Source organism: Pholcus phalangioides, unplaced genomic scaffold (assembly GCF_987345545.1).
Source record: "Pholcus phalangioides strain wild (caught in Gottingen) unplaced genomic scaffold, Ppha-v1.0 ptg000001l_1, whole genome shotgun sequence".
In the NCBI taxonomy this organism is placed as follows: Eukaryota; Metazoa; Arthropoda; class Arachnida; order Araneae; family Pholcidae; genus Pholcus; species Pholcus phalangioides.
Window position 1 is genome coordinate 8,277,632 of NW_028301594.1, and position 24,573 is coordinate 8,302,204.

The following is a 24,573-nucleotide window of genomic DNA, read 5'->3' on the forward strand; positions in this document are numbered from 1 at the left end:
TATCTGTAACGAATTAAACGGCTTTCCATAGAAACTCATGGGAAATCGCGTTTCGGCTAACGAACTCGAATACGGAACGAATCATCTTCGTTTGTCGAGGTATCTCTGTAATTTATTTCTCCTACGAGAATATAATACCGCGTATCAAACCATTATACTCTATTAGAAACAATTTCTTTCAAATAAATAATAAATAAAGTCAACAAAACCACTTCTGAGTTGGGTTATTATTACAATTTATTATTTTTTCTCATAAGGTTCGCTTTATCCTTTTCTCCTCGGTGAGAAGATAATTTAGCGAAAACACAGGAGATAGAGAGAGAGGGATATTAACCTGAAACTCTATTTTTTCTGGAAGAAGGAAAATGAAGAAAATAAAAAAAAACCCCCACAAAATTGCACCAAAAACTGAAGCAATGTGACATACGGATCTATAAACAAAATGTATATAAAGAGAACATACACAAAAGGAAGCGATCGATGGAAAAATAGTAGCAATGGCGGTGCGAGTAATTGGCATTCTTTTACCTGCCATCTCCTTGGTAACTTCATGGTTACATTGTCTTTTCTCATTTTCCTAACATTTTTATTTTTTTCATTCCCCTAACTAAATTTTCTCCGCAGGAATTTGTTTTTTTCTCCTACATACTTAAAAGAAAATAGATTTTTTTTTACTTTTTTTTTGTAATATACATATATATGGTTATTTTTCTCGCTTTAGCTGCAAAAAGTAATCGAAGGAAACGAAAATGACGAGGCTATTCCGCTAACCAAAAAAAAAATATATATTAATAAATAAATGGCTGAATATTTTTTTTGTTATTCGAACCGTTACCTTTGAAAAAAATGTTGTATTTTTGGATTTCTTTTTAAAAATATTAAATAATGTTATGAAAAAAAAAACTTTTTATACTCTTGAGTCTAAATAATTTATTGGTTTTTTTAAAACTTCAATATTAGTTTTTACCATAAGTCTCAGAAGTTTATTCTTTTTCCCTTTTATGTAAATACATCATATACAATGACATTATTTCTAATGAATGTCTCTCGAAAATAGTATAATTGTATAATGTGAATGACGCGGAAATTATTTGCAGTTTCGTGTAAATTGGAAGAAGAAAAATGATGTGGGAATTTGAATAAACAATTAACGAAAATTATTTATTACGTGACGTTTACGTGACTTTTTGTGACGTTATATTATATATAAATTCATTTATTTTAGAAACGTCACTGTGTTTGAAACATTTTGTGCGTTTGACGTAGGCGCAGAAAGAATTCAATTATCATCTTTCATTATTTAAATGCTTATTTTAGGGAAACTCTATTTTGCCTCATTGAATTTGATAGTCTTTGAAAATTTTTAATCAATATAAAACAAAATGCTATTTCGATCATGGAGGGTCAATCAATATGATTTTATTATCATAATGTAATGATATTATGGGAACGTAGTATAAGTATATAAATATTTTCATTAGGAATAATATAAAAAAATGCATATAGCCTACAAATACAAACGCAAAGGCCACAACAGGCAAAATACCGAACGAGGTAGCTGGAAAAAGATGCCCATAAAAATATGGATGCCAAATGTAACCAAAATACAGCAACACAATATAAAAGCGTAGCGTTGATACACCATTAGTACTTTGATAAAAGAAGATGCAACACACATCCAATGTACAATCCAAATGTGTATCCAATTTAAATACGGACTCACTAGAATTATGGAAATTATTGGAATTATTATGGAATTATTGGAAATCTTTCATGAAAAATCATTTTAGTTCGTAATTGATCGTTAGGTGGCATTGGCAAATATTTATCTCGTAAAGCTATGATAATAATGTTCTTCATAAAAATATTTTCTATTTATTTTCTATGTTTCGCAAACAATATTTTCTGATGGGACTTACTCTAACAAACGTTGAGTAAATATTTTGATTTGCATCTAGTTTTAAAAAAGTGATCAAATCTGAAAAATAGGAGAGAAAAAATTGATAAAGCGCTTTAAAATTTTTCGAATTTAGCCCTTTTCGACACTTTTCACTAATATTATCGTCGCTTATTGACAAGATTTTTCGCTACTTTGCCCGCCTAAAAAAATAAGACGATATAATTAGTAGAAATATTTCCTACGGCACAACGACATTTCAAATTCTTTTTCCAATAATATTTCAACATCATAACACATGTAAATGTTTTTAAGAACCTCCAATAACATGAAACTTCTCTGATTATTGTAGGCAAAAAAAAAAAAAAAAAAAAATCAAAGAAGGAATGTCGTAGAAAAAAGATTAATCGTGGAATAAAAAACATTTCGTTATTATTAGAATTTATAAAAAAAGTAAATTTCTTCCCCTATAATGCATTTATATAAATATTCCCATACAATATAAATATTTATATTATACATAATTCCCTCTGCTTATATCCCACAAGGGAAAGAGCGGGGACCATGTTTGGTGTTTGCATACATAATTCCCCCATTTATGCATCACAAATAAATGTTTCCATATAAATACATTTCTTTCCACAACTACCTTGGCTCTATCTGAAAAATCGTAATAGAGAAATAATTTTCGATATAGCGTTAATCAACGAAAATTGTGATCTCTGAAGGAAAAAAAAAATATTCAGAAACATTCTTTAAGTATAAGAGTTTGATATATAGTTGCAATTTATCAAATTCTCTGGAAAATTATCATTGCCATTATTACTATGAGGAAATAATTTGTTAATCAAGGTTTAGAATTCAAATACGTATGAACATTTAATACGCATTTTTCGCTACATAAAAGACGCAAATCATAGAAATATTTCATATTTGCAGGTTTCATCTTAATTAAAAATTATGAATTATTCACACTCAACTGACCAGATATTGTATTGCGTGAAGCGCGGAAAATATTTTTTTTCAAATATAATTTCAAGTATTTATTTCTCGCTAATATTCTCCTATTCAATAGTTTAGAAAAATACATTTTATGAGTCCTCAGTAAATTTGAAATTGAAGCAATGCTCGAATGATTATGCGCAAACATTAATTAAACTCTCAAAATATTAAGATGCGTTTTCTTACATGCATGAGTAAAAGACTAATTACAGCATTCAATAATGTTTTAGTAAATATTTCCTCAAAAACAAACACGATTACGTTCAAGAGGTAGTTTTGGGAAAAAAGTATATCTCTGGAGCACAAAATGCAAACACAATATATTCAAAGCGAACTATACGTATGCAGTAAATGACTCCCGTGATATTAATTTTCGGGTTTAATCAGGGGCACATGATTCCATATTTATATTAATAGTAGTAAAATAAATTTCAAAATTTTAATTGATATCTGAATTCCTAATCGAGACATTAGAAACTTCGCGTCAGTGATCATATGCGAGTTACGAGGGTATATCAATTCACTAATAATCGAAGTTATGAGGAAAATTTGCTCAAAATAGTAAGTAAAAATCGACTAAACTAAAAAAATACAAGAAATACCCCTTTGACACATGAAACCTTGGAACAATGAACAAGCATAAAAAGATTGTGATTGACGGAAGGCACTTTGTACTTCATTTTTTCGTAGTAACAACTACGTTTATTCTGTACGGTGCACAGTTCTGTACAGTGTGAGTCAATTTTTATACGAGAAGTGGTATTGCGAGGTTTTTTAAAGAATTATAGAGGTACCTTTTTTCTCTGGTTTGTTTTGAGGTGCAGTTTTTTGTGATACTAAGTGATTTTTAAGAACGAATTAATACTTTCACTCTCGCAGCAATTTCGTTTTTCTCAGCCCATAAAGCTCACGCCTCATTTTTGAAAAAAATTAAGGTTTTCATCAAAAAATTCTTGTGAGTCTAGTTTTTGATCTAGGATATCAAATTCTTGAATTGAAATGGAAAAAAAAATGCTTTATTGTTTTTTTTTCTAAATTGCACGATGTCTCGCTGCTGATTACCTGAATCCCATGGTTGTGGGAAAGATGCAATTGCGTTTCTTTATGAAAAATATCAGTCTTATAGACCTTTATTTCGAAAGTATAAACGAACAAACATATCATTTTCAGTTTACCCGGGATTATACTTAATTTACGCCAATTAACAAATTTCAACTGAGTTAAAAAGTAGAGCCAATGTTTCGGCACCTTGAGCGTTTTAAGGCTTACTGGGGAACCCGACACATCGGCCCCTTAAGTTTTTGTCTAAGGGTTAAACTTGAAATCACCATTGTGATATTCCTCAATATATTCTTCATATTTCAAGATAGCCTTCAAAATATCTTAACATGTTCTTCGTAATTCGAAGTGACACACACACTCTGCAAAATTTTCCCGATACATTCTCTATAACTCGAGGCATCATTGAAAATTTCCTTCTTTTATGTATCCTAGAAATTGTTGAAATATGAATTTGCCCAAGGGGTTTAGACTAAAATTTTCCAAATATCTTCTCTATATTTAACTCGAAGCACCGCGGGTAAACATAATGAAAATTTTCCATGAAATCCCATTACATATAGTAGTAGTAGTATATTACGCTTACTATACCACACTGATAAATTTTAGTTATAATATTCTACTTACTTTACCACACACCAACTCCAGTCATATATCGCAATTTCTAACCAATGGAGTTAGGTGGGAAATGAAGGCACACCCAGGTTTGCTTAGGTAAAGAACTTACTCCTGATATTCCCTCCAGGATTCGAACCTGTGGACCTTCATAGTGTAAGACGACAATCTCACCACTGCGCCACCCGGGCGAAGATATAGTATATCTATAATTTGTGGTGGATCCCGACTTTTTAGTCAACCTTTATACAGTATTAACACCCAGTCAGGAATTGAACAGTGTTAAGCGATTCTCCACACTTTCTCTTTTGAATTTTTTACAGTTTCCCATCCAAAATATTACGTGTCATTTATTTCCACTCACATTCGTGTTGATGAAAAGCTAAAATAATATAAAAAAAATCAGTAAATGTTAATACCCATCCTCATGTACTATGCACGCTTACTGCACAAGGGACGAGTGAAATACGGAAGGAAAAATAACATAAAAATAGTAACTGGAAATAGCTTTATATTAATGTATTTCCCACGGCTCAGTCTATCAAAGGGACCATTATTTTTTCTCGAAATGATTACAGCGCAGCCATTTATCTCTGTATCTCATTGCCAAGATAGATCCCATCTACGTAATGCGATTTCTTTTGGCATTAATTTTCAGACAGATTGCTGGTCAAGATTCAAAAAAGGGAACCCCGGATCGAAAATCGTGAAGTTCTCTATGTTGCAAGGCGTAGTGGAGCCAGAAGTGTCTGAATAATATTTGGCTCCTTAGCCCTGATTTTATATATGGAAAAAATCCATGCATTACAACAAAATATACAGGAATGTGTGCTGAAAAATATAGCCACAATTAGATGTAAATTAACAACAACAACAAAAAAAAAATTAATGAAAATTTCGAAATTTCAAACCCAATGAAAATTAGGACCTAATGAAAGAAATTTTCATAGAACTAGTGAAAAAATTCAGAATCCATTAACTGAAAATAAGGAAAACAATTGTGTGTGTAACAGAGATAATTCCAGCAGCCTTGAAATTTTAGAATTAAATGAAAGAAATTATTGCAGTATCGTGTGAAAATCTCAGAATAAATGAATCCAGAATTGATAAAAATTCAGAAAAAATTATTTAAAAATTTATGAAAATTTAAAAAACAACAACAATATTCCAGAGTTATTACTTTCGTTCTGAAAGTTCAGAATTCCATAATGAATAAAAATTCAGAATTTATGAAAGAAATAATTTCAGAATTGATGGAAATTCAGAATTTTAAAAGAAATTATTAGTATCTCAAGAGTGCGGGCCCAGTGCGACTGCAGCTGTAGCACACCTCCTAACAGGGGCTGGCTCTGGTATCACCGGACAATGAACATCATTATAATGCAACGAGACAAGTTTAGTTAGAAGGGTTTTAACGCTATATTACACACGTTTCACATACTTCGGATGCTATAAATCAGGTGAAGAATCTCTACAACGGTATCCCCCTCACTCCCAGAGCAATTTATAATAACGATGCTGAATTCTCACACGCACAGTAGGATACTGGCTCTTCCTGGTGACAACCGAACTCACTTTATTACATCCTCCGGAAACTCAGATGCAGCCAGACCCTTTTGCACCCGCCTTCGTTCTCTTGCTATAACTTGGGAGATCGAGATCCCAATTACAGTTGCTGTGATAACTGCCTCGTGTGTAGAACATCCTATTACACGGGAGTTCGCCATATTCTGGCGTCAGATTTGATGGATTAAAGCGGAGTTCGCGTAGTATGGCTCGGGAAAGCCGATCATTTGAGCTATAGCTCAGATATGGCAGCTGGAGCAGTAGCAGCAGAGAACCATACATACATACCCTCTCACGAATTAGTTTAGCCGAACTTTCTCTATCTATATGCGTAGAGCGCTCTCGTGTGTGTGTGTACAGATTCCTTATCTATGATCTCAAGTGGTTGGAGTGTGGAAGCTCCTCCGAACATTTTAGGAAGTTAATAAGCGGCTGCCGCGAACCAGAATATGTTCCTTTATCAGGAGTTATAGAAAATTCGTTCTAATGCGAAATTATCGGTGCATTGGAAACAATATTCTCTCAGGATCACTATGTTGTCGGTGATAGTAACCGTTCATTATTAACTTCTAGTCGAACGTATTCATTTTCCCAAGGTCTTGTAAATCTGCGAGAACTGTTCAAATCGAGTTTGGGTTCGTCATACATAATCCATAAGCCGATTTCTCAATAATGAGAAGGTCAGTTATTGTCCGTTGCAGAAAGAGTGACAACTAAAATTTGTGTTTGTTGTATCGGGGGAAACTGGCATTATTGAGTGAAAGGCGTGAGAAAAGACGTTCGCTCTCTTTGAAATATACCTGTGAACACAGGGAATCATTCGACACCGTGAAAATCCTTTACACATGGAATTGAATCTTTAAAGAGATTTTCAAAAGCGCCGTCAACAATAAATGTAAGTAAATGTAGACAGGAATAGAAATTGAATACGCTATTCATTGCTAAAATACTGTATAGAGTTCTTCGAGCAGAAGTTGTCTTTGAATTTTTGTACATTTTCGTATATTACGGCTATTTCATTTAGGTGGTAGATTAAAAGTCTGTTCATAATGAGGTTTGAACGATGGTGAGAAGAATATATCAATATCGGAACCCTAATTTGCTAAGCGTGAAGAAGGTACCCACTATTGCTATCAGCTTCATGTGATCGTTTTCTGATGATTACTGGTATGAGTGTGGAGATGTCTTTCGGTTGGCTTCACTTAAAAATAGCTGAAAAATACAGATTTTGCTTAAATGAATGGCCCGATTCGAGAGAGAGAGAGTATGTTAAGTTCCCCGATATTGTCGATTTTTTAACAATTACAGCCTTTCTGCATTTCTACTTGCTTTTGAAAATTTCTTTTGGATGTAATTGATGCCTTTGACAATTTTTTCGCGATAATTGGTGACATCACGTATGGATCCCGATTTCCCGTATTTTTATGACGGTAATATGGTCAACCAAGACATTTATGGTGTTGTGGTTATTGATACCGCGTCACTTTTCGGCCCAGCCGGAGGTTGTGCACCCTTAGTTTGAACCCTTGCAGTGGCAATCCTGAGAGATATATCTCTTCTTATCACCTCCCCCCCCTCTCTTCTGCAATCCCGGGCCCTGTACAGTTAGCTTTGCCTGATAACATGTTTCCTTCCTCCGACCTGTCAATTGACAACAAGTGGATGAAGTCAGTTTCTTTCAAAGTCTGATAACAGAAGGGCGGAGAGAAAGGTTGTTTTTCCTTTCTTTTCGAGGTTATATACGATTATGCTTACAACATAAAAAACGGAAAAAAGCTATAGTTTTTCTCTATCTTGTTTTATTATTATTATTCTGCGTTGGGGGGGGGGGGGTTATCAGCTCAGGTGATCGGAAAAAATATCCTTCTGGAAAATACGTGGCACTTTCTAGAAAGTTTACTGATCTCTACTGTTGCAGTTATAATGTGGATCAGAGAAATTGCAAAACCGCTTATAGGCATAATTATTTGAAGTAACAAGCACAGTCTATGATGACCATCAGCATGATAGCAAACAATCAACAACTTTGACGTATGTGCATAAATGCATCGGTATGATGTTGTTACGAGCTTGGCGTTGTGTTGGCGACCCCATCCCGGTGCCAACAGCCATTTGGCGAAAACGCTGTACGACAATGTAAATTTTTTGAAAGGAACTGAATGTTACGGTTTCATTTGGGCTTATGTGATAGATCTTTACGCGCACGAAATTAGGTAAAAATGTCGTTCATTCTTTCGCTCCAGGAAACAACAAGAACCCGATAACATTAGGCTGAAGAGGATATTTAGTGTCGTAAATAAGTCGAGCTTGGTATATTTTGCTCGATGAATAAAGTAGAATCTTCACGAATATTTATTGAGATGGATTTTGAATAATTCTAAATATCACTTGTTATTTTCTGTATATGCGACACAATTTTTACAACTCAAAGGATTAAATTTTCTACATGTTAGTATTAAAGTATGCACAGTATTAAAGTATACAAATATGCTTTTGAAAGTTATTCCGTCGAGATCCTTAATGGATGTGATAGCGTCGATTCCTCAAAAACGAAAGATTGATTACAGAGGTAATGTCGAATTATGTCCTTTTAGGGTTTCGAAACTGAATTAAAGACACAACGGAGTTAATTAAAATGAATTACAGACGCGCTGTAAGTACTCGTGCACATTTCGTGTGCTCATGCATCCATTCGAGAAAACGAAACCAGAAAGCAAACTCTCCAGTGTGAATGGACCGAATCTTTGGGGACGCCACTACAGAGAAGATGCTAATTCATCCTCAACTAAAGACCCAGAGAAGATGCTGATGCGATTCGCTTACGAAATACGAGTAATAAGTTTACTTTGACCTGACAGAAAACCATCTTTTCCTTGAAATAAGATGGTTTACTGAACGCGTAGGAGAGAAAGGGATATGGCGGAATACCGCGCGCACACACACACACACACACATATACTTAGACATGCATGCATGTATGTATACGGAGAGAGTGAATTTATAATCGATATTGTTACTGCACGCAAATGCGGTGCGTGCGAACTTTAACTGTGAGCGCGTGCGTGCGATACCAGCCTGGAAACAGGTTAGGAATATGGATTAAACAGGACTTCGTGATGCTTTGTTTCTCACGGAATCACCTCAGGGTAAATAAATAGGTGAAAGTGTTGGTCAGGAGGGAAGCACGTTGTATTCTATCAAGGAGCAATGTGTCGTGGAAGCGTAATGGAAAACGCATTTACTCAAGTTATTACTAGTAAATATGAGTTTGTTTATATGGCAACGTTGCTCTTTTCTGAATACCCTCCCTCCCTCCCGTCTCTCTGTTGCGGCGGTGCATAATCAATTTCTCTTTACCCTCTCCACCTCAGTAAACGTAATAAAATGTCATGTTCTAAATTACAAAACTTATGCATGAAATATGAGAAATTAATCGTACAATGGATCGTTTCATACGACCACTAAAATTCACTGTAAAACAAGAAACACGTTTCCTGTTCTTGGGGGGAGAGGGGACAAAAACATGGTCAAACTTTTATTATAATTCTGTGCGGACAATTCACCGCCACGCAATTCACTGATATGACAATTCACCGGAAAGTTACATAGTGAATGAGCAGGCACATGAGCCAGTGAACAAGTGGATGAGAAAGTGAGCGAGTGAGTAAATGTAAGAGCAAAACAAGTGAGTGACTGATCAATTGAGTGAAAGAAGGCGAGTGATTCATCAAGTGAATGAGAGAGCAAGTGATTCATCAAGTGAATGAGAGAGCAAGTGAGTTATTTATTGATCAAGCGAGTGAAAGAGAGCAAGTGAGTGATTTTTCAAGTGAGTCAGAACGTTAGTGAGTCATTAGCCTAATCATTGGTTCACTCGCTCTGTCACTTACCTATTCACTTGGTCACTCATACGGTCACTCGCTTAATCACTCACTTAGTTGGTAACTCACCAACTCAGTCGATCCTCAATGCGATCAATCACTTACTCGGTCGTCAATCACTTGTTTCGTAAAGTTACTCGGTCATTGTTAAAGTTACTCACTCGGTCGTCAATCACTTGTTTCGTAAAGTTACTCGGTCATTCATAAAAATACTCACTCAGTCACTCATAAAGTTACTCACTCGGTCATAAAGTTACTCATCACTCACTCGGTCATAAAGTTACTCATCACTCACTCGGTCATAAAGTTACTCATCACTCACTCGGTCATAAAGTTACTCATCACTCACTCGGTCATAAAGTTACTCATCACTCACTCGGTCATTCATAAAGTTACTCACTCAGTCATTCATAAAGCTACTCACTCGGTCATTCATAAAGTTACTCACTTAGTCATTCATAAAGTTACTCACGCTGTCACTCAATCACTAATTTTTTGCTAGCTCATTCACAATCGTATTCGGTCACCCACTCACTCACAGGTGACGGATTGCAATGGATTTTCCGTAAATCATCATCATTTGATAGTGACACGAAATCAAAATATTTGTTAGATAGAAGACATGGAAGCATTCACTTTACATACCTTTGAACATTCTAGGTTCTGTAATGCTGCGGTACTTTTCAAAGATGCGGAGTTGCAATATAGTTTAAAGACTCATTATTTCGGCCAATTAAGTTGCATCAAAGAAAAAGTCATACGCTTTGGTTCACGAAACGTAATAACGTCCCATGCATGTATAAAGAAAATAAATATTTAGGGAGGTAGAAAGTTACGATGTTGAACATGTTTTTCATGTGTTAACAGTGACGTTCTTTCGAGGATAATGAAAGCGGAGGTATTTTAATACCCATGTTCATTCATCATTAAGCGACGTGGAGCAGTATAACGTATTTTTGCTTTTGGTGTTTGATCTTAAAGTCGATAATTGTTTTCAAAATAATTAGAATATAGAGATGGGCTTTATTTTTCATCAAAATTTTAATAATTTAAAATATTTTGTCTTTGGATGGAAAAAAAAATATCCATTATAATTATATTTTTAAGGTTTTTCATTCAACTTATGTTGATAACCGAAATGTAAAAAAAAAGTTTTCGGGGTTATTGTTAATCCTTCTAGAAAAATTTATTCAATATTGAACAATTCTTAAATTCATGAATTTTCATATTCCATAAGACAGTAATTTCCATAATATTCTTATCAGTAATTCTGGAAATTTAAGCTCAGTGGGAAAGTTATTTTGCATAATTTGTAATAATATTTTAATATTATGCGGAAAATCAGAGATGACGTATAATAATCCACAGATGCAAATTTAGCTGCTTAGAGAAAACGAAGTATCATCGTACTGGTTGTATAATCCGCTTATGAAAATCGTACGCATCAAAATAAAAATCTTAAGGAATAGAAGAGATTGCTTGTAAAACTTTTTTACCCACACATGTATATACCACCAAAATTGACTAAAAAGTTAAAAAAAAAAATAACTATCCATTTCTCTTATAACCTCTCAGGAAATGAAAGAGACAAATCAGATCCGCTAAGTAAACCCGATGTTTTTCCACCATATCAAAATTGGCTGCTGAAACAAACGTGCATTTGAATTTCAACACTAAAACAAAAGTATGTTCTTACACAGCTTCGGCTTATACTTGAATTTTTTTTTATTGATATATAATATGTACGACATCCTTCTCGCTCTCTTTCTTCATGATAATATACATTTTCAAAGTCATTCACTCGCAGTTGCGGGATGCGCAGTTTTTTGGTAATCATTGCTCCATATTTTTCAATGGGTATTTGAACTGAAGGAGTAAGGATTTAATACCGAAGTACCACAATTTGTATGTTCACAGTTGTCAATAAAGTAGGCATGTTTCAGTATTTGTGTGTGTGGGGATTTATTTTAGATTCATAACTCTTAGAAAACACATATTAACTACTTGAGTGTAGAATTAAATCGCAACATTAATGACTCCTGATTATACATTCCTGAATATTTCAACAGAAATAGATGTTCCTGATCCAGTTTAAAACTAATTTATTTTGCGTTAGTAGAATCTAGATGTTCGCGGGGAAATATTTTTCAGCAATCTTTCCTCACTTTTCATCACACAGCAGTCCTTTTTTATATTATTTTTTACTTCACAAATACAAACATGTAGCCTAATACACAATTTAGACATATGTTACACGAATACAAACATATAATACACAAAAAATACATACACATATTACAAACAAACATTTTGTAGCCTCAGGGACTGAAAAGTCCTTCCAGCCGGCCTAAAGGAATAAGCTTTGTATAGAATATTTTTTTCTCTTCATCCGTATAATTCTGAAATTCTGAGAAAAATTAGAATCACATATGCATTTCCATTCTTCAATCAATTAAAAATACACACTCTACAACATTTGTATGTAAAAAATGTCTAAAAATCTTTTACAAAAGAAGTGGTCATCCCAATCGGAAATTGCAGAAATCTTAAATGCAATTTAGACGTCATACTATACTGTCAAGGCCAAATAAAACTCATTTCCAAAAATTTTTCCTTTTATTTAGCTCCCAAAACATTTTATTTACTTCTTCAGCTAATAAGTGATCAATCTTCATGCACATCTCTTTTACTTATTCATTTATTTTTTTTTAAATCTTGGTTGTCAACTCAAGAAAATTTTGTCCAACTTAAAATATTTTGTCTAACAATTCCACTCCTGTTGCCACTTATTTCTTAGAAATATATATGTGAATGTTTTGTTTCTTTTTTTAACGCTCTCGTTATTATTTGAAGCGACAAATGCTATTTTTGTTGGCTCACAAGCTAGCTTAGTCCCGAAATGCTTTGTGTCTGTGTTTCAAATGGTTAAATAGAATTTTCCTATTTAATTATAATTATATTATATTATCTAATTTTCGACCAAAAAAATACATAAAAAAAAGATAGAAAACTGCTGAACATGAGGCATAGTTTCATATTGTTGAAAATAAACTACAAGTACAAGCCGAATCTCGATTCAGTGAATTATATGAAAATCTCATTCTTATTCAACAAATCGGGACAAAACGTTAAACCGGAGTCGATATCAAACACAGATATACACGCAAAGACGTCAAGAAAGTTTTAAATCGGGATTCGACTGTATAATACTCTGTTGAAACGGAATATGTACGTAGAGGCAAAGGTTAAATCGATCAGTCGGGGCTTTCATCCGTCCAATCACGGAACGGTGTCGATTGTAAAGATCTCTCTGTGATGTTGCGGTTTATACGATCCTCTCTATAATTAATCACTCAGATATTTCGAATTGAGAAAGATGGATCTTATTCAAAATATTTTCTTTCAATCACATTTAATGCTCAACTCATATACGTGTGAACTTTTCTAAAGCCTTGCTTTTAAATGAGATCATTTTCCAATGTCTGAGTGAATTACATAATCGTAATTCTGCTGTAAGTAAGCTCAAAATAACATCGATAAACCTCATTTTAGCTCTTTACAAAGAAGGTAATCGATTCCACCGGGACACACACTTACGTTTCGAAATAAAATGGTTATTCCTGCGATAACTAATTGCATTGAAAAGTTGGAAAGACGTCTTAAATGGTGATAAATATATGTTTGTGGTTATTGTGTGATGGGATTGGGCCTCTTATTTGCACAAAGTACATAACTGAAATACACTAAATGTTAAACTTTGAACGTTCTAGAACTGATGGAGAGAAATATTGTAAGTTATACATGTTACGGTGTTAATGTGTGTGTGTGTGATAAATCTAGTGAATATGCATAATCGCTGGTTATTATGCATGATCACCGATCATTTCCGTAAGTTTGATAAATTTTGTCCACACGTATACTGATTATCTTTCACATATATCGGTGATTATGTATAATCTCCAGCTCTCACTGGTAAATACTTGTACAATCATTAATTAATTGTTTAAATATACTTGACATTATACTTAAACTTCAGTCTAGAATGATGAATTAAAATGAAAATTTTGGCAATTTTTTCATATGTTGATAAATGTGAAGGAAGCCAACACTTCAAGAGACAGGTAATTTTTTTTAAAATCAATTTATTTGTTTTTTAATGCATTTAGTGCATCTATCAAGTTCGGGATAAGTGGTTGAATTTAGGTGATAAAGTGATACCTAGTGCTAACGAAGATGATTCGTTTTAGAATCACGTTCGTTAGCTGAAACATGTTTCCCCTCAGGTTTCTATCGAAAATCGTTTAGTTCATTCCACAGGCACTGCCCAAAATTTAAATTTTTTATACCCCAAGGACCGCTGTAAAAAAAAGACAAAAACTGACCGAAATCTGATATGAGCAGCATCAAAATTAAATGAATGAGAATTTACGGGAAGATCTGCAGAAGATGAGTTTAATTCGTACGTATTAGACTTTAGTCTACTGAAAATAAAATGCTCCCAGAATGTCCAGACTGTTCAGTTTGATGCTAAGAGCTGACACTAAAAGAACGCGTGCTCTGGAAACAACGGCTATTTTTTTTCAATGCATTTTCTATTAGCTGAATCTTTCATTTTACATGAAATGATTCAAAAACGTTCAGAAAGAGAAGTGTCGGTACATCCAAAAAAATATATATATTCTGAGGTAGACATGAGTTAATTGGGATCAAGTGACTAATTTTGGTAATGACTGGCGCAAAAATTTAGCTGGAAATGTGGGTGGCTTATGTGAGTGCAAGCATCCATATCAATGAAAATATGCAGTAGCATAATCCATATCCGTTAACGACGAAAAACGTTAAGAAGAAAAAACACGAAAAAAAATCTTCATTAGCCGAAAATTTCGTAAGCCGAGGTATCACTGCATTTCCGTAGTACAGGGTTTGCACAAATGAATGATATAGTTTTAAAAATTTATGTATTGAAAATATAAATTTTTAAAATCTAAACACTTCGCACAATATAATCTGTGACACATAAAACTAAAGAAAAGCATTCAAAGATTTTTTAAACATCGCTGAATAGATGGCAGCGCTTGCGTAGAACGGCGTGCCCGAAATTAAAAATGGTGACAATGAGAATTTTTTTTGTGTGTGTATCAGAATGTGGAAGTGTTATTTCCGCTACTTGTGTATGTATGTGTGCAGCGTGAATTTAGAAATTTGTAACTGAAAAACAAACAAAAGAATGGTTCAGTCAATTTCAGTCATTTGTTGTACGGAAGTGCTGCCATCTATTGAGCGATGTTTTGAAAAATCTTTGAATGTTTTATTTTTATTTTTATGTATCACAGATTATATTATGTGTAATAACTTTGAAAATATAAATTTAAAATTTAATCATTCCTATGTGCAAACCCTGCATTTTTTTTTTCATTTTCATCAAACTTACCATCTCCGAATGCGAATGATACATAATCACCAGTAAAAGTGATGAATGCAGAGAAACTTCTTGAACTTACCATGACGATTGTTGGTTATGCATAAAAATTTTCCGTGTTTACCGATTTATTTCATTTACCTTGGCATAAAAATTAATATATTTTTAGGCTTCAGCCAAGCAATATTGAATAAATAAATGAACAAATATGGCAGCACATAATCCATACATAACAACGTAACTTTCTTTCATGAGTGAAATTCTCGTCACCAAACTATTTGACTGATCAGTGAATTGCGTAAGGACAAAGAAAAGGAATTAAAACAAATTTTATCGGATTATTTATTTTTATATTGAAGGATTTATTATAATTTGTCTTCAATCAAGTCTTTTTTTTTGAAGAATCTCTTTTTGCCATTACTATAACTTTTGAATTCCATGCTATATTTTCATAGCGTTACTTTATGTCGCAACCTGCTTCGGAACATGAATATCGCGGAGAAAGATCGGTATCACAACGAAAAAAATATATAATAAGAAGTGCAACTTCGATAGCTAGGAAATTTTTAACAGTGAAACTGCACCTGGTGTTCTTTGAAGAATATATCGTTCCGTACATATTGTACTTAAATTCCATACGTGTTCAAGAACGGTAGTAGGTCTTATACATATATTGAAACATTATAGAGCATGCACGTGTACGTTTTATTCTAGCCCATAATGCTACACGTATGAATAATATATGTGGATAAGAAATGTATGCAGTTAGTTTTCTTTCTGGGATCTCTCGCGATTTTCTTCATCATCTCAGAGAGCTTTTCTTATCTTAAAACAAACGCTTTGAAATTATTTCGGCCTTCCTTTATAGCATCTTACATATATATATACATATCATAAAGATTTTTATCTCTATTTTACGAATACTGTGTACGGCACTTAATGTGATTATTATCGGGGGATTCTGATAACAATTACCAATTAATAACTACATCCGAAAGAAGCTCAAAAGCTAAAATAATAACCATACGTCCCTTTCGCTGGAAGAAATGTATGAAAACGTGAAAATTGCGTTTTTATTTTCCTCATAACTAGTTGCAAAATGTTCATTCATGCCGTTTTTTTTTTCATGCTACAAAAACAATATATATTACTCTGCTCAACACTGTGTGGTCCTGTTCTCATTGATATTTCGGTGATTTCAGGATGATTTTGAAATGCTTATTTCGAATCTGGCATAGGGTTTTGTCAGATTGGCTGTAGATTTTGAAATGAAGTGAAAATTTTGAATTTTCATGGTAATACCATCAGCAGCATACAAATCGCATTGTTGAGAGTATGCATAATCTCAAAAACTAGAGTCAATTCGGAATAAGCAACACCAGTTATGGAATCATATCCCCAATATACCCAAAAACCATTAAAATTTACATTATAAACATACATTACATACGTTATTAAATCACATTATTACGTTATTAAATCACATTATTACGTTATTAAATCACATTATTACGTTATTAAATCACATTATTACGTTATTAAATCACATTATTACGTTATTAAATTACATTATTACGTTATTAAATTACATTATTACGTTATAAACATACATTAAAAAGTGTGATCTGTTTTTATGCTGCACACGGTAATTTTGTGGCAAAATACCGGTTAATACTTTTTTTAAGTTTGCCGTTAGATTATGTTTTGTAAACATCGAAAAAGTAGAAATGGAAGTCACGTGAAATATATAATCCATTGGTGCACTAATTAATGAAATTTATTAACGAAACAAAATTCACAGTTCAATCAAAAACCTTCAAATTCAGACTCATCAGAATACTCATGAGGCTGATAACATCATTTTCTGCAGATTGTCCGCTGCGGTAGATAATCCTTATTTTTTAATGTTTAGGATGATAAGGCCTAGGATTAAGGCCTACGATGATAGCAGCTGCTTTGTGCCGATTAGGACGTTGTGAACTGGGTACGGAAATGCTTATCAACAAGAGAGGGAGGGATAGAAAATATACATTCTAACCTCTGTTACATTCTAGCAGGCTTGTAATGATATCTTACAGAGGAAAATGATTCTAATAAAACCTCAGTTTCAAAATACCAAAAAATAAAAAATACTTTGGAGGGGACAAATTGATAAACTTAAACACCGAAGTCTGGATAAATGATATTGGTTCGTTCCGTACTTTACACAAAATTGATACCAATGTCCAAATGATAACAATATCCATGATTACAATAACCGTAGTCTAACGTATTAGACAGGTACCTATAAAATTCACCATCAATCAAACGTGGCACCTAAAATTGTCATCGGTATAAAATTCTCCCTGTGTATGCCGGGTATCTACTATAAATGATAGTAGATGTAATTTATCTGGGGCAAGTATCGTGGTATACGATCCCTCCCAAATACATTCAAAATATCCAGTGCGCACGGACGACACGTAACAATAAAACTTATTCTCTTCAAATGCTGTTTTCTCCATGAATTTGTACCGACCATCTAGCCATTAAACTTCCCATCCGTGCGCTGCGTCTAAAATCAAATAATAATAAATCAATAAAAGAAAAATTTCCGAACAACTCTATACAGTCTCTTCTAGATTTTTAGTGATACGTAAAAGCATCGTATAAGCGATACTATATGTAATAGAGAGAATTTTGTTTTTCTTCAGTCTTTTCCTGTTTTTGGAGGAAATGACATCGAGTTCAATCCGGCCTTTTCTTTCTTAAGGGAAAGAAAGCGGCTAAAAAGTTTTTACGAGGCGAAACGGTTCCAAGAGTTTTCCAAGGAGTACCAAAAATATATATAAAAATATAAAAACAACTTGGATGTTTCCATCTGCGAAATGGCGAACAAAATGCCAAGAAGAAGAACAAGAAAAAAATAGTCCTAAGAAATCCAACGATTTCGGTGTTTAACTCGTTTTCTCGTCCATGTCTCGAAATGTTTTTACTATTTTTATTTCATTTTATGTATTTACAGCGAAGGAAATCAAGAATTATCCGTATATATATATATATATCTATAGTAACTGTTCCCAGCATTTCTTTCTTGGAAAATGTAATGTTCCCGACGACAGTTTTCGAAATGTGCTATTACTGGTTATTTCTCGTAGTTATTTATTTTTCTTTTGAACGGAGTAGAGAAATAAAAACAGTTATATTTGATGAGATCTTCAAGCTCCCTTCAAAAACCTCCTAAAAATAGGTATTTTTTACTCTCAACTAAAATATCGTTCATGCGGCTGATGATATGTCTTGTATGATGAGAACGTGAGCTGAGAAGATAGTAAAGTGGAAATGTGAAATCTTTGTATATAGACCTATAAAGAATGGGTATATGGGATTAGGATAAATAATATTAAACTGACTGATAATATTAAAATTGACTGTTATATTAAATTATTATTTTTTTCCGATTGAAAATTTTGGTAGAGAAAAATGAAGAATTATATCCCGACGTGTTAATTAATTTTGCGGTAATATCTTTCCATTTAGTTTGCGTATTTTGGGTACTCTGTTGCTTTGATTTATCAACATAGAAATTTATTTAGACAGTCTAAATTGTGTGTGTTCCTACCAAAGCCTGAAGTTCGGCCGATTCGTGACGAAGCCGGCCATTTCGCAAGTTTTCCGAGAGTTTTGGCAAAAATCCGTATTTCAGAAATGATTCTGACTTTGGTCGGCTATTTCGGGAAGAGGCCGGAGATCCCTGGCCAAAGATCGATATGATTATGTAAGACGGCATGGAAGGAGCCAAATCCTTTTTTTTTTCAATCGCCAACGTGTGATGCATGCATGCATATAGCAGCTGTATTGAATTACCTTCATGCGACGAGAGAGAAAAAAAGCGAAAAAATTTGAGAAAAAAACTAATAATAGTTATATAAACACACAGTTTTTTTTTTCCTGCCGTTTTATGATGTGCCATAATTAACGTGGACATAACTATGACGAAAAATAAGCCAACTTGACAAGGATCCCGAATCATGTCTTTTGTTATCCGACTTCGGCCAAGGGTCAGCGGCCACTTCGCGGGCTGACCAGCCAATGTTCGACTTGATATTCATCCATGTCGATCTTAGAATATCCCAGGGCCACAGACAGGGGAGCATTTACCACAGAATGAAAACCATTGACGCGGATTGTGTACCATCTCTTTGATACGTACCAACTGCTGCATAACGTGAACTGCTGACCAGAGTCATTTTTTCGACGAGCTCTGACCTTGCTTCCCGGCAATAACGATCTGTGCAATACCAGGCAATATAATCTGTGATATACAACTAAAAAATTAGCATTGACGCAGGTTTTTTGACAACCTTCGTGACTTCAACTTCTGCTGTATAATAGCTGTGTACATTTTATTTGCGCACCACACAGGTGTTTTAACTCTGTCTACAAACTGACACACATTAGGGGTCATTCGAGAATTACGTCAGCATCGATGGGGGTGGGGGTGGGGGGTGGGGTGTAATGGCATCTTATTCGGTATGTCAAAAACGGTAAAAACCTTTGATAGTTATTGGGCACCTGAACTAACATTCTCCTATTGATAAGTACCCTACAGAGTCACTTTAGTGATCTCTAAATGTATCACGGATCCTTCAAGTGCTCTGAAAATGTGTCCGAGCCAATCAAGTGCTCTGGAGCTCTGGAACTATGTCACGTATTATTCAAGTGATCCGTAATTATGCCACGGATCACTTAAGTAAAGTAATCTGGGAATGTTCCGCGGGCAACTTGAGTGATGTAGAACCGCACTGGGAGCCGCTCTAAAACTGTGCCACATGTCACTCAATATATCTCTAAATGTGCCACGGGTTAAGTAAGTGATCTTTGAATGTGAAGTGATCTTTGAGGCCTACTTCAGTGATCTGAAAATGTGCTACGGACCACTTAAATACTCTGGAATTGTGCCAGAGGCCACTCAAATACTCTGGGTCATTTAAGCGATTTGTAAATGTGCCACTTAGTTTATTTTTGCAAAATTAGGTTTGAGAGGGCAGTGCTGACAAAATGTTTCTGACAAGGCGGCGCGGGGGGGGGGGGCGGGGTCAGATTTTTCTGACTTTTGTTGACGTGGGGGGGGGGAATCAAAAATGACTAAAAATTTGCTGACGTAATACTTGAACGGCCCCTTAATGGTATAAAGACAGTTTTGATGTTTAGGCTCAAGTCTGCACCTTGATTGGCGACGCATATCCCACCACTTAGTCAGCTGATAATGACACTCATGTTAAATATTGTCACCTTTATAGCACCTGTTGCTTTTAAAAAATATATATTTTTGCAGAGAGACTTCCAACACGGTACTTACATTACATGAAAATTCAGAATTTTTACTTTACAATATTTAAGACAGATAGGAGAACCATTTAGAACACGTAACACGCATAATTCTGGCAACATAAATACTGTCTGTAAAGGCAACATGCAGAATGCGGCATGTACCGATCCGTTTGAATTTCCCTAGAGAAATATTTACGAGATCCATGTACGGTTAAGTAATAGTAGAGTTGTAACCATAGCCGGTCAAGCAAGAAACTAGAAAAAATACATACCCAGGGCATGTCTGGCAAGAGATTTGTCCAGCCCTACTGGTTACTTATTTCGCTCCCGATTCTGAGATCTCATTCCCTGGATAGTAGGCAGTGGTCAATGGATTAAGCTAAATCGTTAATAAATTCCATCTTCAGTCCATACACGTCTGACTTAGTGTGAAATAACGAGCGTTTAGTTTAATGAATGACTGTATATAATAATGAAAACGTCAATTGGCGATCGGTCCCTTCAGGGAATGAAGTAACGTGTGTCGCGTTGCAATGGCGGCGCTGGCGTGAGTGAGAGCGAGAGGTGTGTGTGTGTCCTCCACCTCCATAATAATTTATTTCTTATTTTATTTTACTTCGGCGCACTCTTTTGTTCCGCTGAGGTAACGAGAGAAACGTTTAATGGTTCTGAAACCCGAAGCACATTTGCTGTGAGCCATTACCGAGTGCAGAAAGAAAAATCACGGCCTCGAACACGAGCAGAGGAACCGACAAGAAACAAAAAAAGTAATATATTCTCGATACCATCAAAACCCATTTTTCTCGTCACTAGGAACGAGAAACTCCGCTCGCGTGGACTAAATGGTCACGTTAGTGCAACGGATTGTTTTGCGCTTCTTTCATTCCACCAGAAGGCAATGGACTTTGACGAATTCCTGTCATACATCGGCGAGAACGGTATGTACCAGCAGCTCATGCTGTGGACGGTTTTCTTACCGTCGCAGATGCCGTACGGTGTGCAGTTTTACTACCAGCTGCTGGTGAGCTGGACTCCTGATCACTGGTGCAGGGAATCGATGTTCGAACACCACCCGGATCTGTATTACGTGGTGAGATGGGCGATGTCCAAGGAGTATAGGGACATACAGTATATGCACAGGCAATGTTTCGTGAACCGCACTCTGTATAAGAACGTTCTGAGCGCGCACACAGAAAGCAGAGAAAGGATTCAATTCTCATTGACGGAAACTATAAGGCCGTGCGTCGAAAAGTGGTATTATAATCGAAGTTTGCTCGGTGATGGTGAAAATATCGTGACTGAGGTAAGATACTGAAGTTCTATATAAATGTAGATGAAGTATTTATATAGATTAAGTATTATACAATTACGGACTGGATCATTAAAGGAATTAAATTTTTCTTAGCAAAAGATATGTCTCTTCATAGTGGAGAGATGATGTGATCTTAATCCTTTTGGTCGCTGTTTTCTATCCTAACTATTCTATAAAAGTATAAAGTGCGCAGTGTCATATAATGAATTTAAATGCCTTGAAAGGTATCTTTATAGCACTTAGACGCAGCTATAAACAATGAACACCCTACCGATGTACCAACGAAACCACGGCATAGAATTTGGAATCGCACCTGGTTCCCCAAATTATTTCTCCCATTACGAATGTTGTTTAATTTTTTTAACATGTTTCTGTTAAGTATTTTAAGTATTTCTATGCATTCCAAGAGTATGGATTGTGTTTTTGAGCGAATCGGCATTTTCCCCCTTAGATATAATATATCCATTCCATTCACATATTAATCTTTTTGTTTGCGAAGCCCTAAAAAAAAAGTTTAGGCCCAGAGGCTCCTTCCAAAACTGCTTTGGTTATAATGATGATCACAGCATTTAATTCTGCAAATTTTTCAAGCATTTGCTTAGTTTCACAAAATTCTAGAAGGGCACTTCAGTTGAGACAGTGTCGGTAGATTATGCACATGATGTTGTGACAATGAGTAGGCAAACAATTATGATGAATCATACTTACGTCATACCATTTCATCTGCGCATTATTTTTCATTTGCAAGAAGAAGTTTTTATTAATACCATTGCTAAGAATATTTGCTTCAAATTTTTGTCGGCCCTGGAGTAATTTTGCGTCGGGTGTTGAATGAAGGAAATAGAAGAGCGCCATTCCTTCGCTGCTATTGTTATGCCGCGTGTGTGCGCCTCGAACAAGGCAACCCTAAAACTTTTGGTGTGAGGGATCAAAACATGTTCTTTTTTCACTAGAAATCATCTTTTCTTCCCGCTCATCTTTGTCTGAGGGATGATTTTAAAATAAATTCGTAGATAAAAGATGTGTGAACACATATATCATGTCAATGCATTTTTGCTACGAATGATTTTCTGATCTCAAAAATCATATGAAGTCCTATATAAAATCAAATGTAACTCGTTATTTCCTTGAACAATATTATACGCGATGGCTATAAATGTTGCTGTTTGACACGATGTTACGGCTCCTTGCAGCCTTGCTCCTCGGTTGATTAGAAATTCAGGGGGGGACTGCAAAAAAAAAATCAAATCATGCAAATCATAGTTTCTCAACCTTTTTTTGTCCCATCTCGCCCCCTTTTTCATAAATTTTTTCTCCCATCGCTCCCCAACGCACTCTATCCCATAGAACCCTATGTTATACCCGTAGCTTTTACCCCCCCCCCCCAGGGAACATTCCATCGCCCCCGGGGGGAATCACTGATTAAATGCTTGAATTTTAATGTTTTGTTTAATGTTTTGTACGACGTTAATCTCCTCCACCCTCGCCAGAGATAGGAGAAATGTGCAGCAGCACATGCCCCCGAACTTTGACGGGCTGAGCACTTTTGTGAAATAGAAATGTTTTGCATTTTTAGATTTTCTTCTTTTTTTTCTAAAAAACAAATGTTTGTTTGTTTTCAGCCAAATTAAACAATTTGGCTTTTTCATCTAAACCCTGATTATCCAAATCAATTGGGGCCTGCGTTATACACAATGATATCTCTCGCTATAATACTCCTCTCCCACCTTGGCATTTAAAAACTTTTTTGCCATTATATTTCAATGCATAATGAAATATTGTGCATTAAAGCTGTATTCCACGGGCCTAAAATGTCCGAAAACGAGGAATGATCGTCATGGTAGATAGATTTTATGTACAAGAAACTAGAAAAACTATTCATATCGTTAAAGATGGAAAGTGGTCTCACGTCTGAGAAGGGTGTTCCTGTTTCAACAGATCTATGCTGCTATGCATAGCGCAAGAATTTGAAAGCTCTTATCGAAACTAATGGATGAAACTAAATCTACACACTTTTCATTAAAAAAATCGCATAAATGGCAAATAAATATTCAGATTTTAAAAGTGTCATATTAGGTAATCAGGTCTTAACTGCAAGTCCCTATGAGAACATATCATTTTTGCTTATAATTTATGCGTGTTTACAAAAAAAACTTTCTTCATGCAACTTTCAAGCTCGGCAGAATACTATAAATCCATCAAATATTCACTCATAGATGTCCCCAGTGTTTTTTAGCCTTCTTTGAACCTCCGAACGGGTAAAAATAGTTAAAAAATTCCACGCGAAAAAAACCAAGATGTGGGGAAAGACGGTATTTAAGTTATTAGAGATTATGTATGGGCTACAAAAGCAAAATGTTTCACGTACCATCAAGAGGTTCACACAGACCCATGGGCTGGGACCCCTGTTGACACCTGTGAAATAACTATCTGTTATGACGCGAAGTAAAATGAATTATTGATTTTTTAAAATTGGCTTGTAGCACCAAAATGAACTATTCTCTGAATG

General features: G+C 34.8%; 1 protein-coding gene and 1 long non-coding RNA gene across 3 annotated transcripts in view; one reads left to right on the top strand and one right to left on the bottom strand.

Annotated features, from left to right (window-relative positions):
* The window catches only part of LOC149089803 (uncharacterized), a 30,545-nt gene extending 9,265 nt beyond the window's left edge, over positions 1–21,280 (bottom strand). Inside the window, exon 1 of the long non-coding RNA XR_016193019.1 lies at positions 21,025–21,280. This is a non-coding gene — a long non-coding RNA (uncharacterized LOC149089803). The remainder of the gene's footprint in view (positions 1–21,024) is intronic.
* LOC149089801 (beta-alanine transporter-like) overlaps positions 1–24,573 on the top strand; it is a 207,659-nt gene that overhangs the window by 140,266 nt on the left and 42,820 nt on the right. Inside the window, exon 1 of one of the 2 annotated variants that reach the window (XM_089248242.1) lies at positions 21,396–22,055. The exons of the other annotated variant lie outside the window; for it this stretch is intronic. Coding sequence (XP_089104368.1) covers positions 21,651–22,055 — 405 coding nt within the window. The 5' untranslated portion in view covers positions 21,396–21,650. Of the gene's footprint in view, positions 1–21,395; positions 22,056–24,573 lie in introns of those variants that run through there. 2 annotated transcript variants of the gene reach the window in all.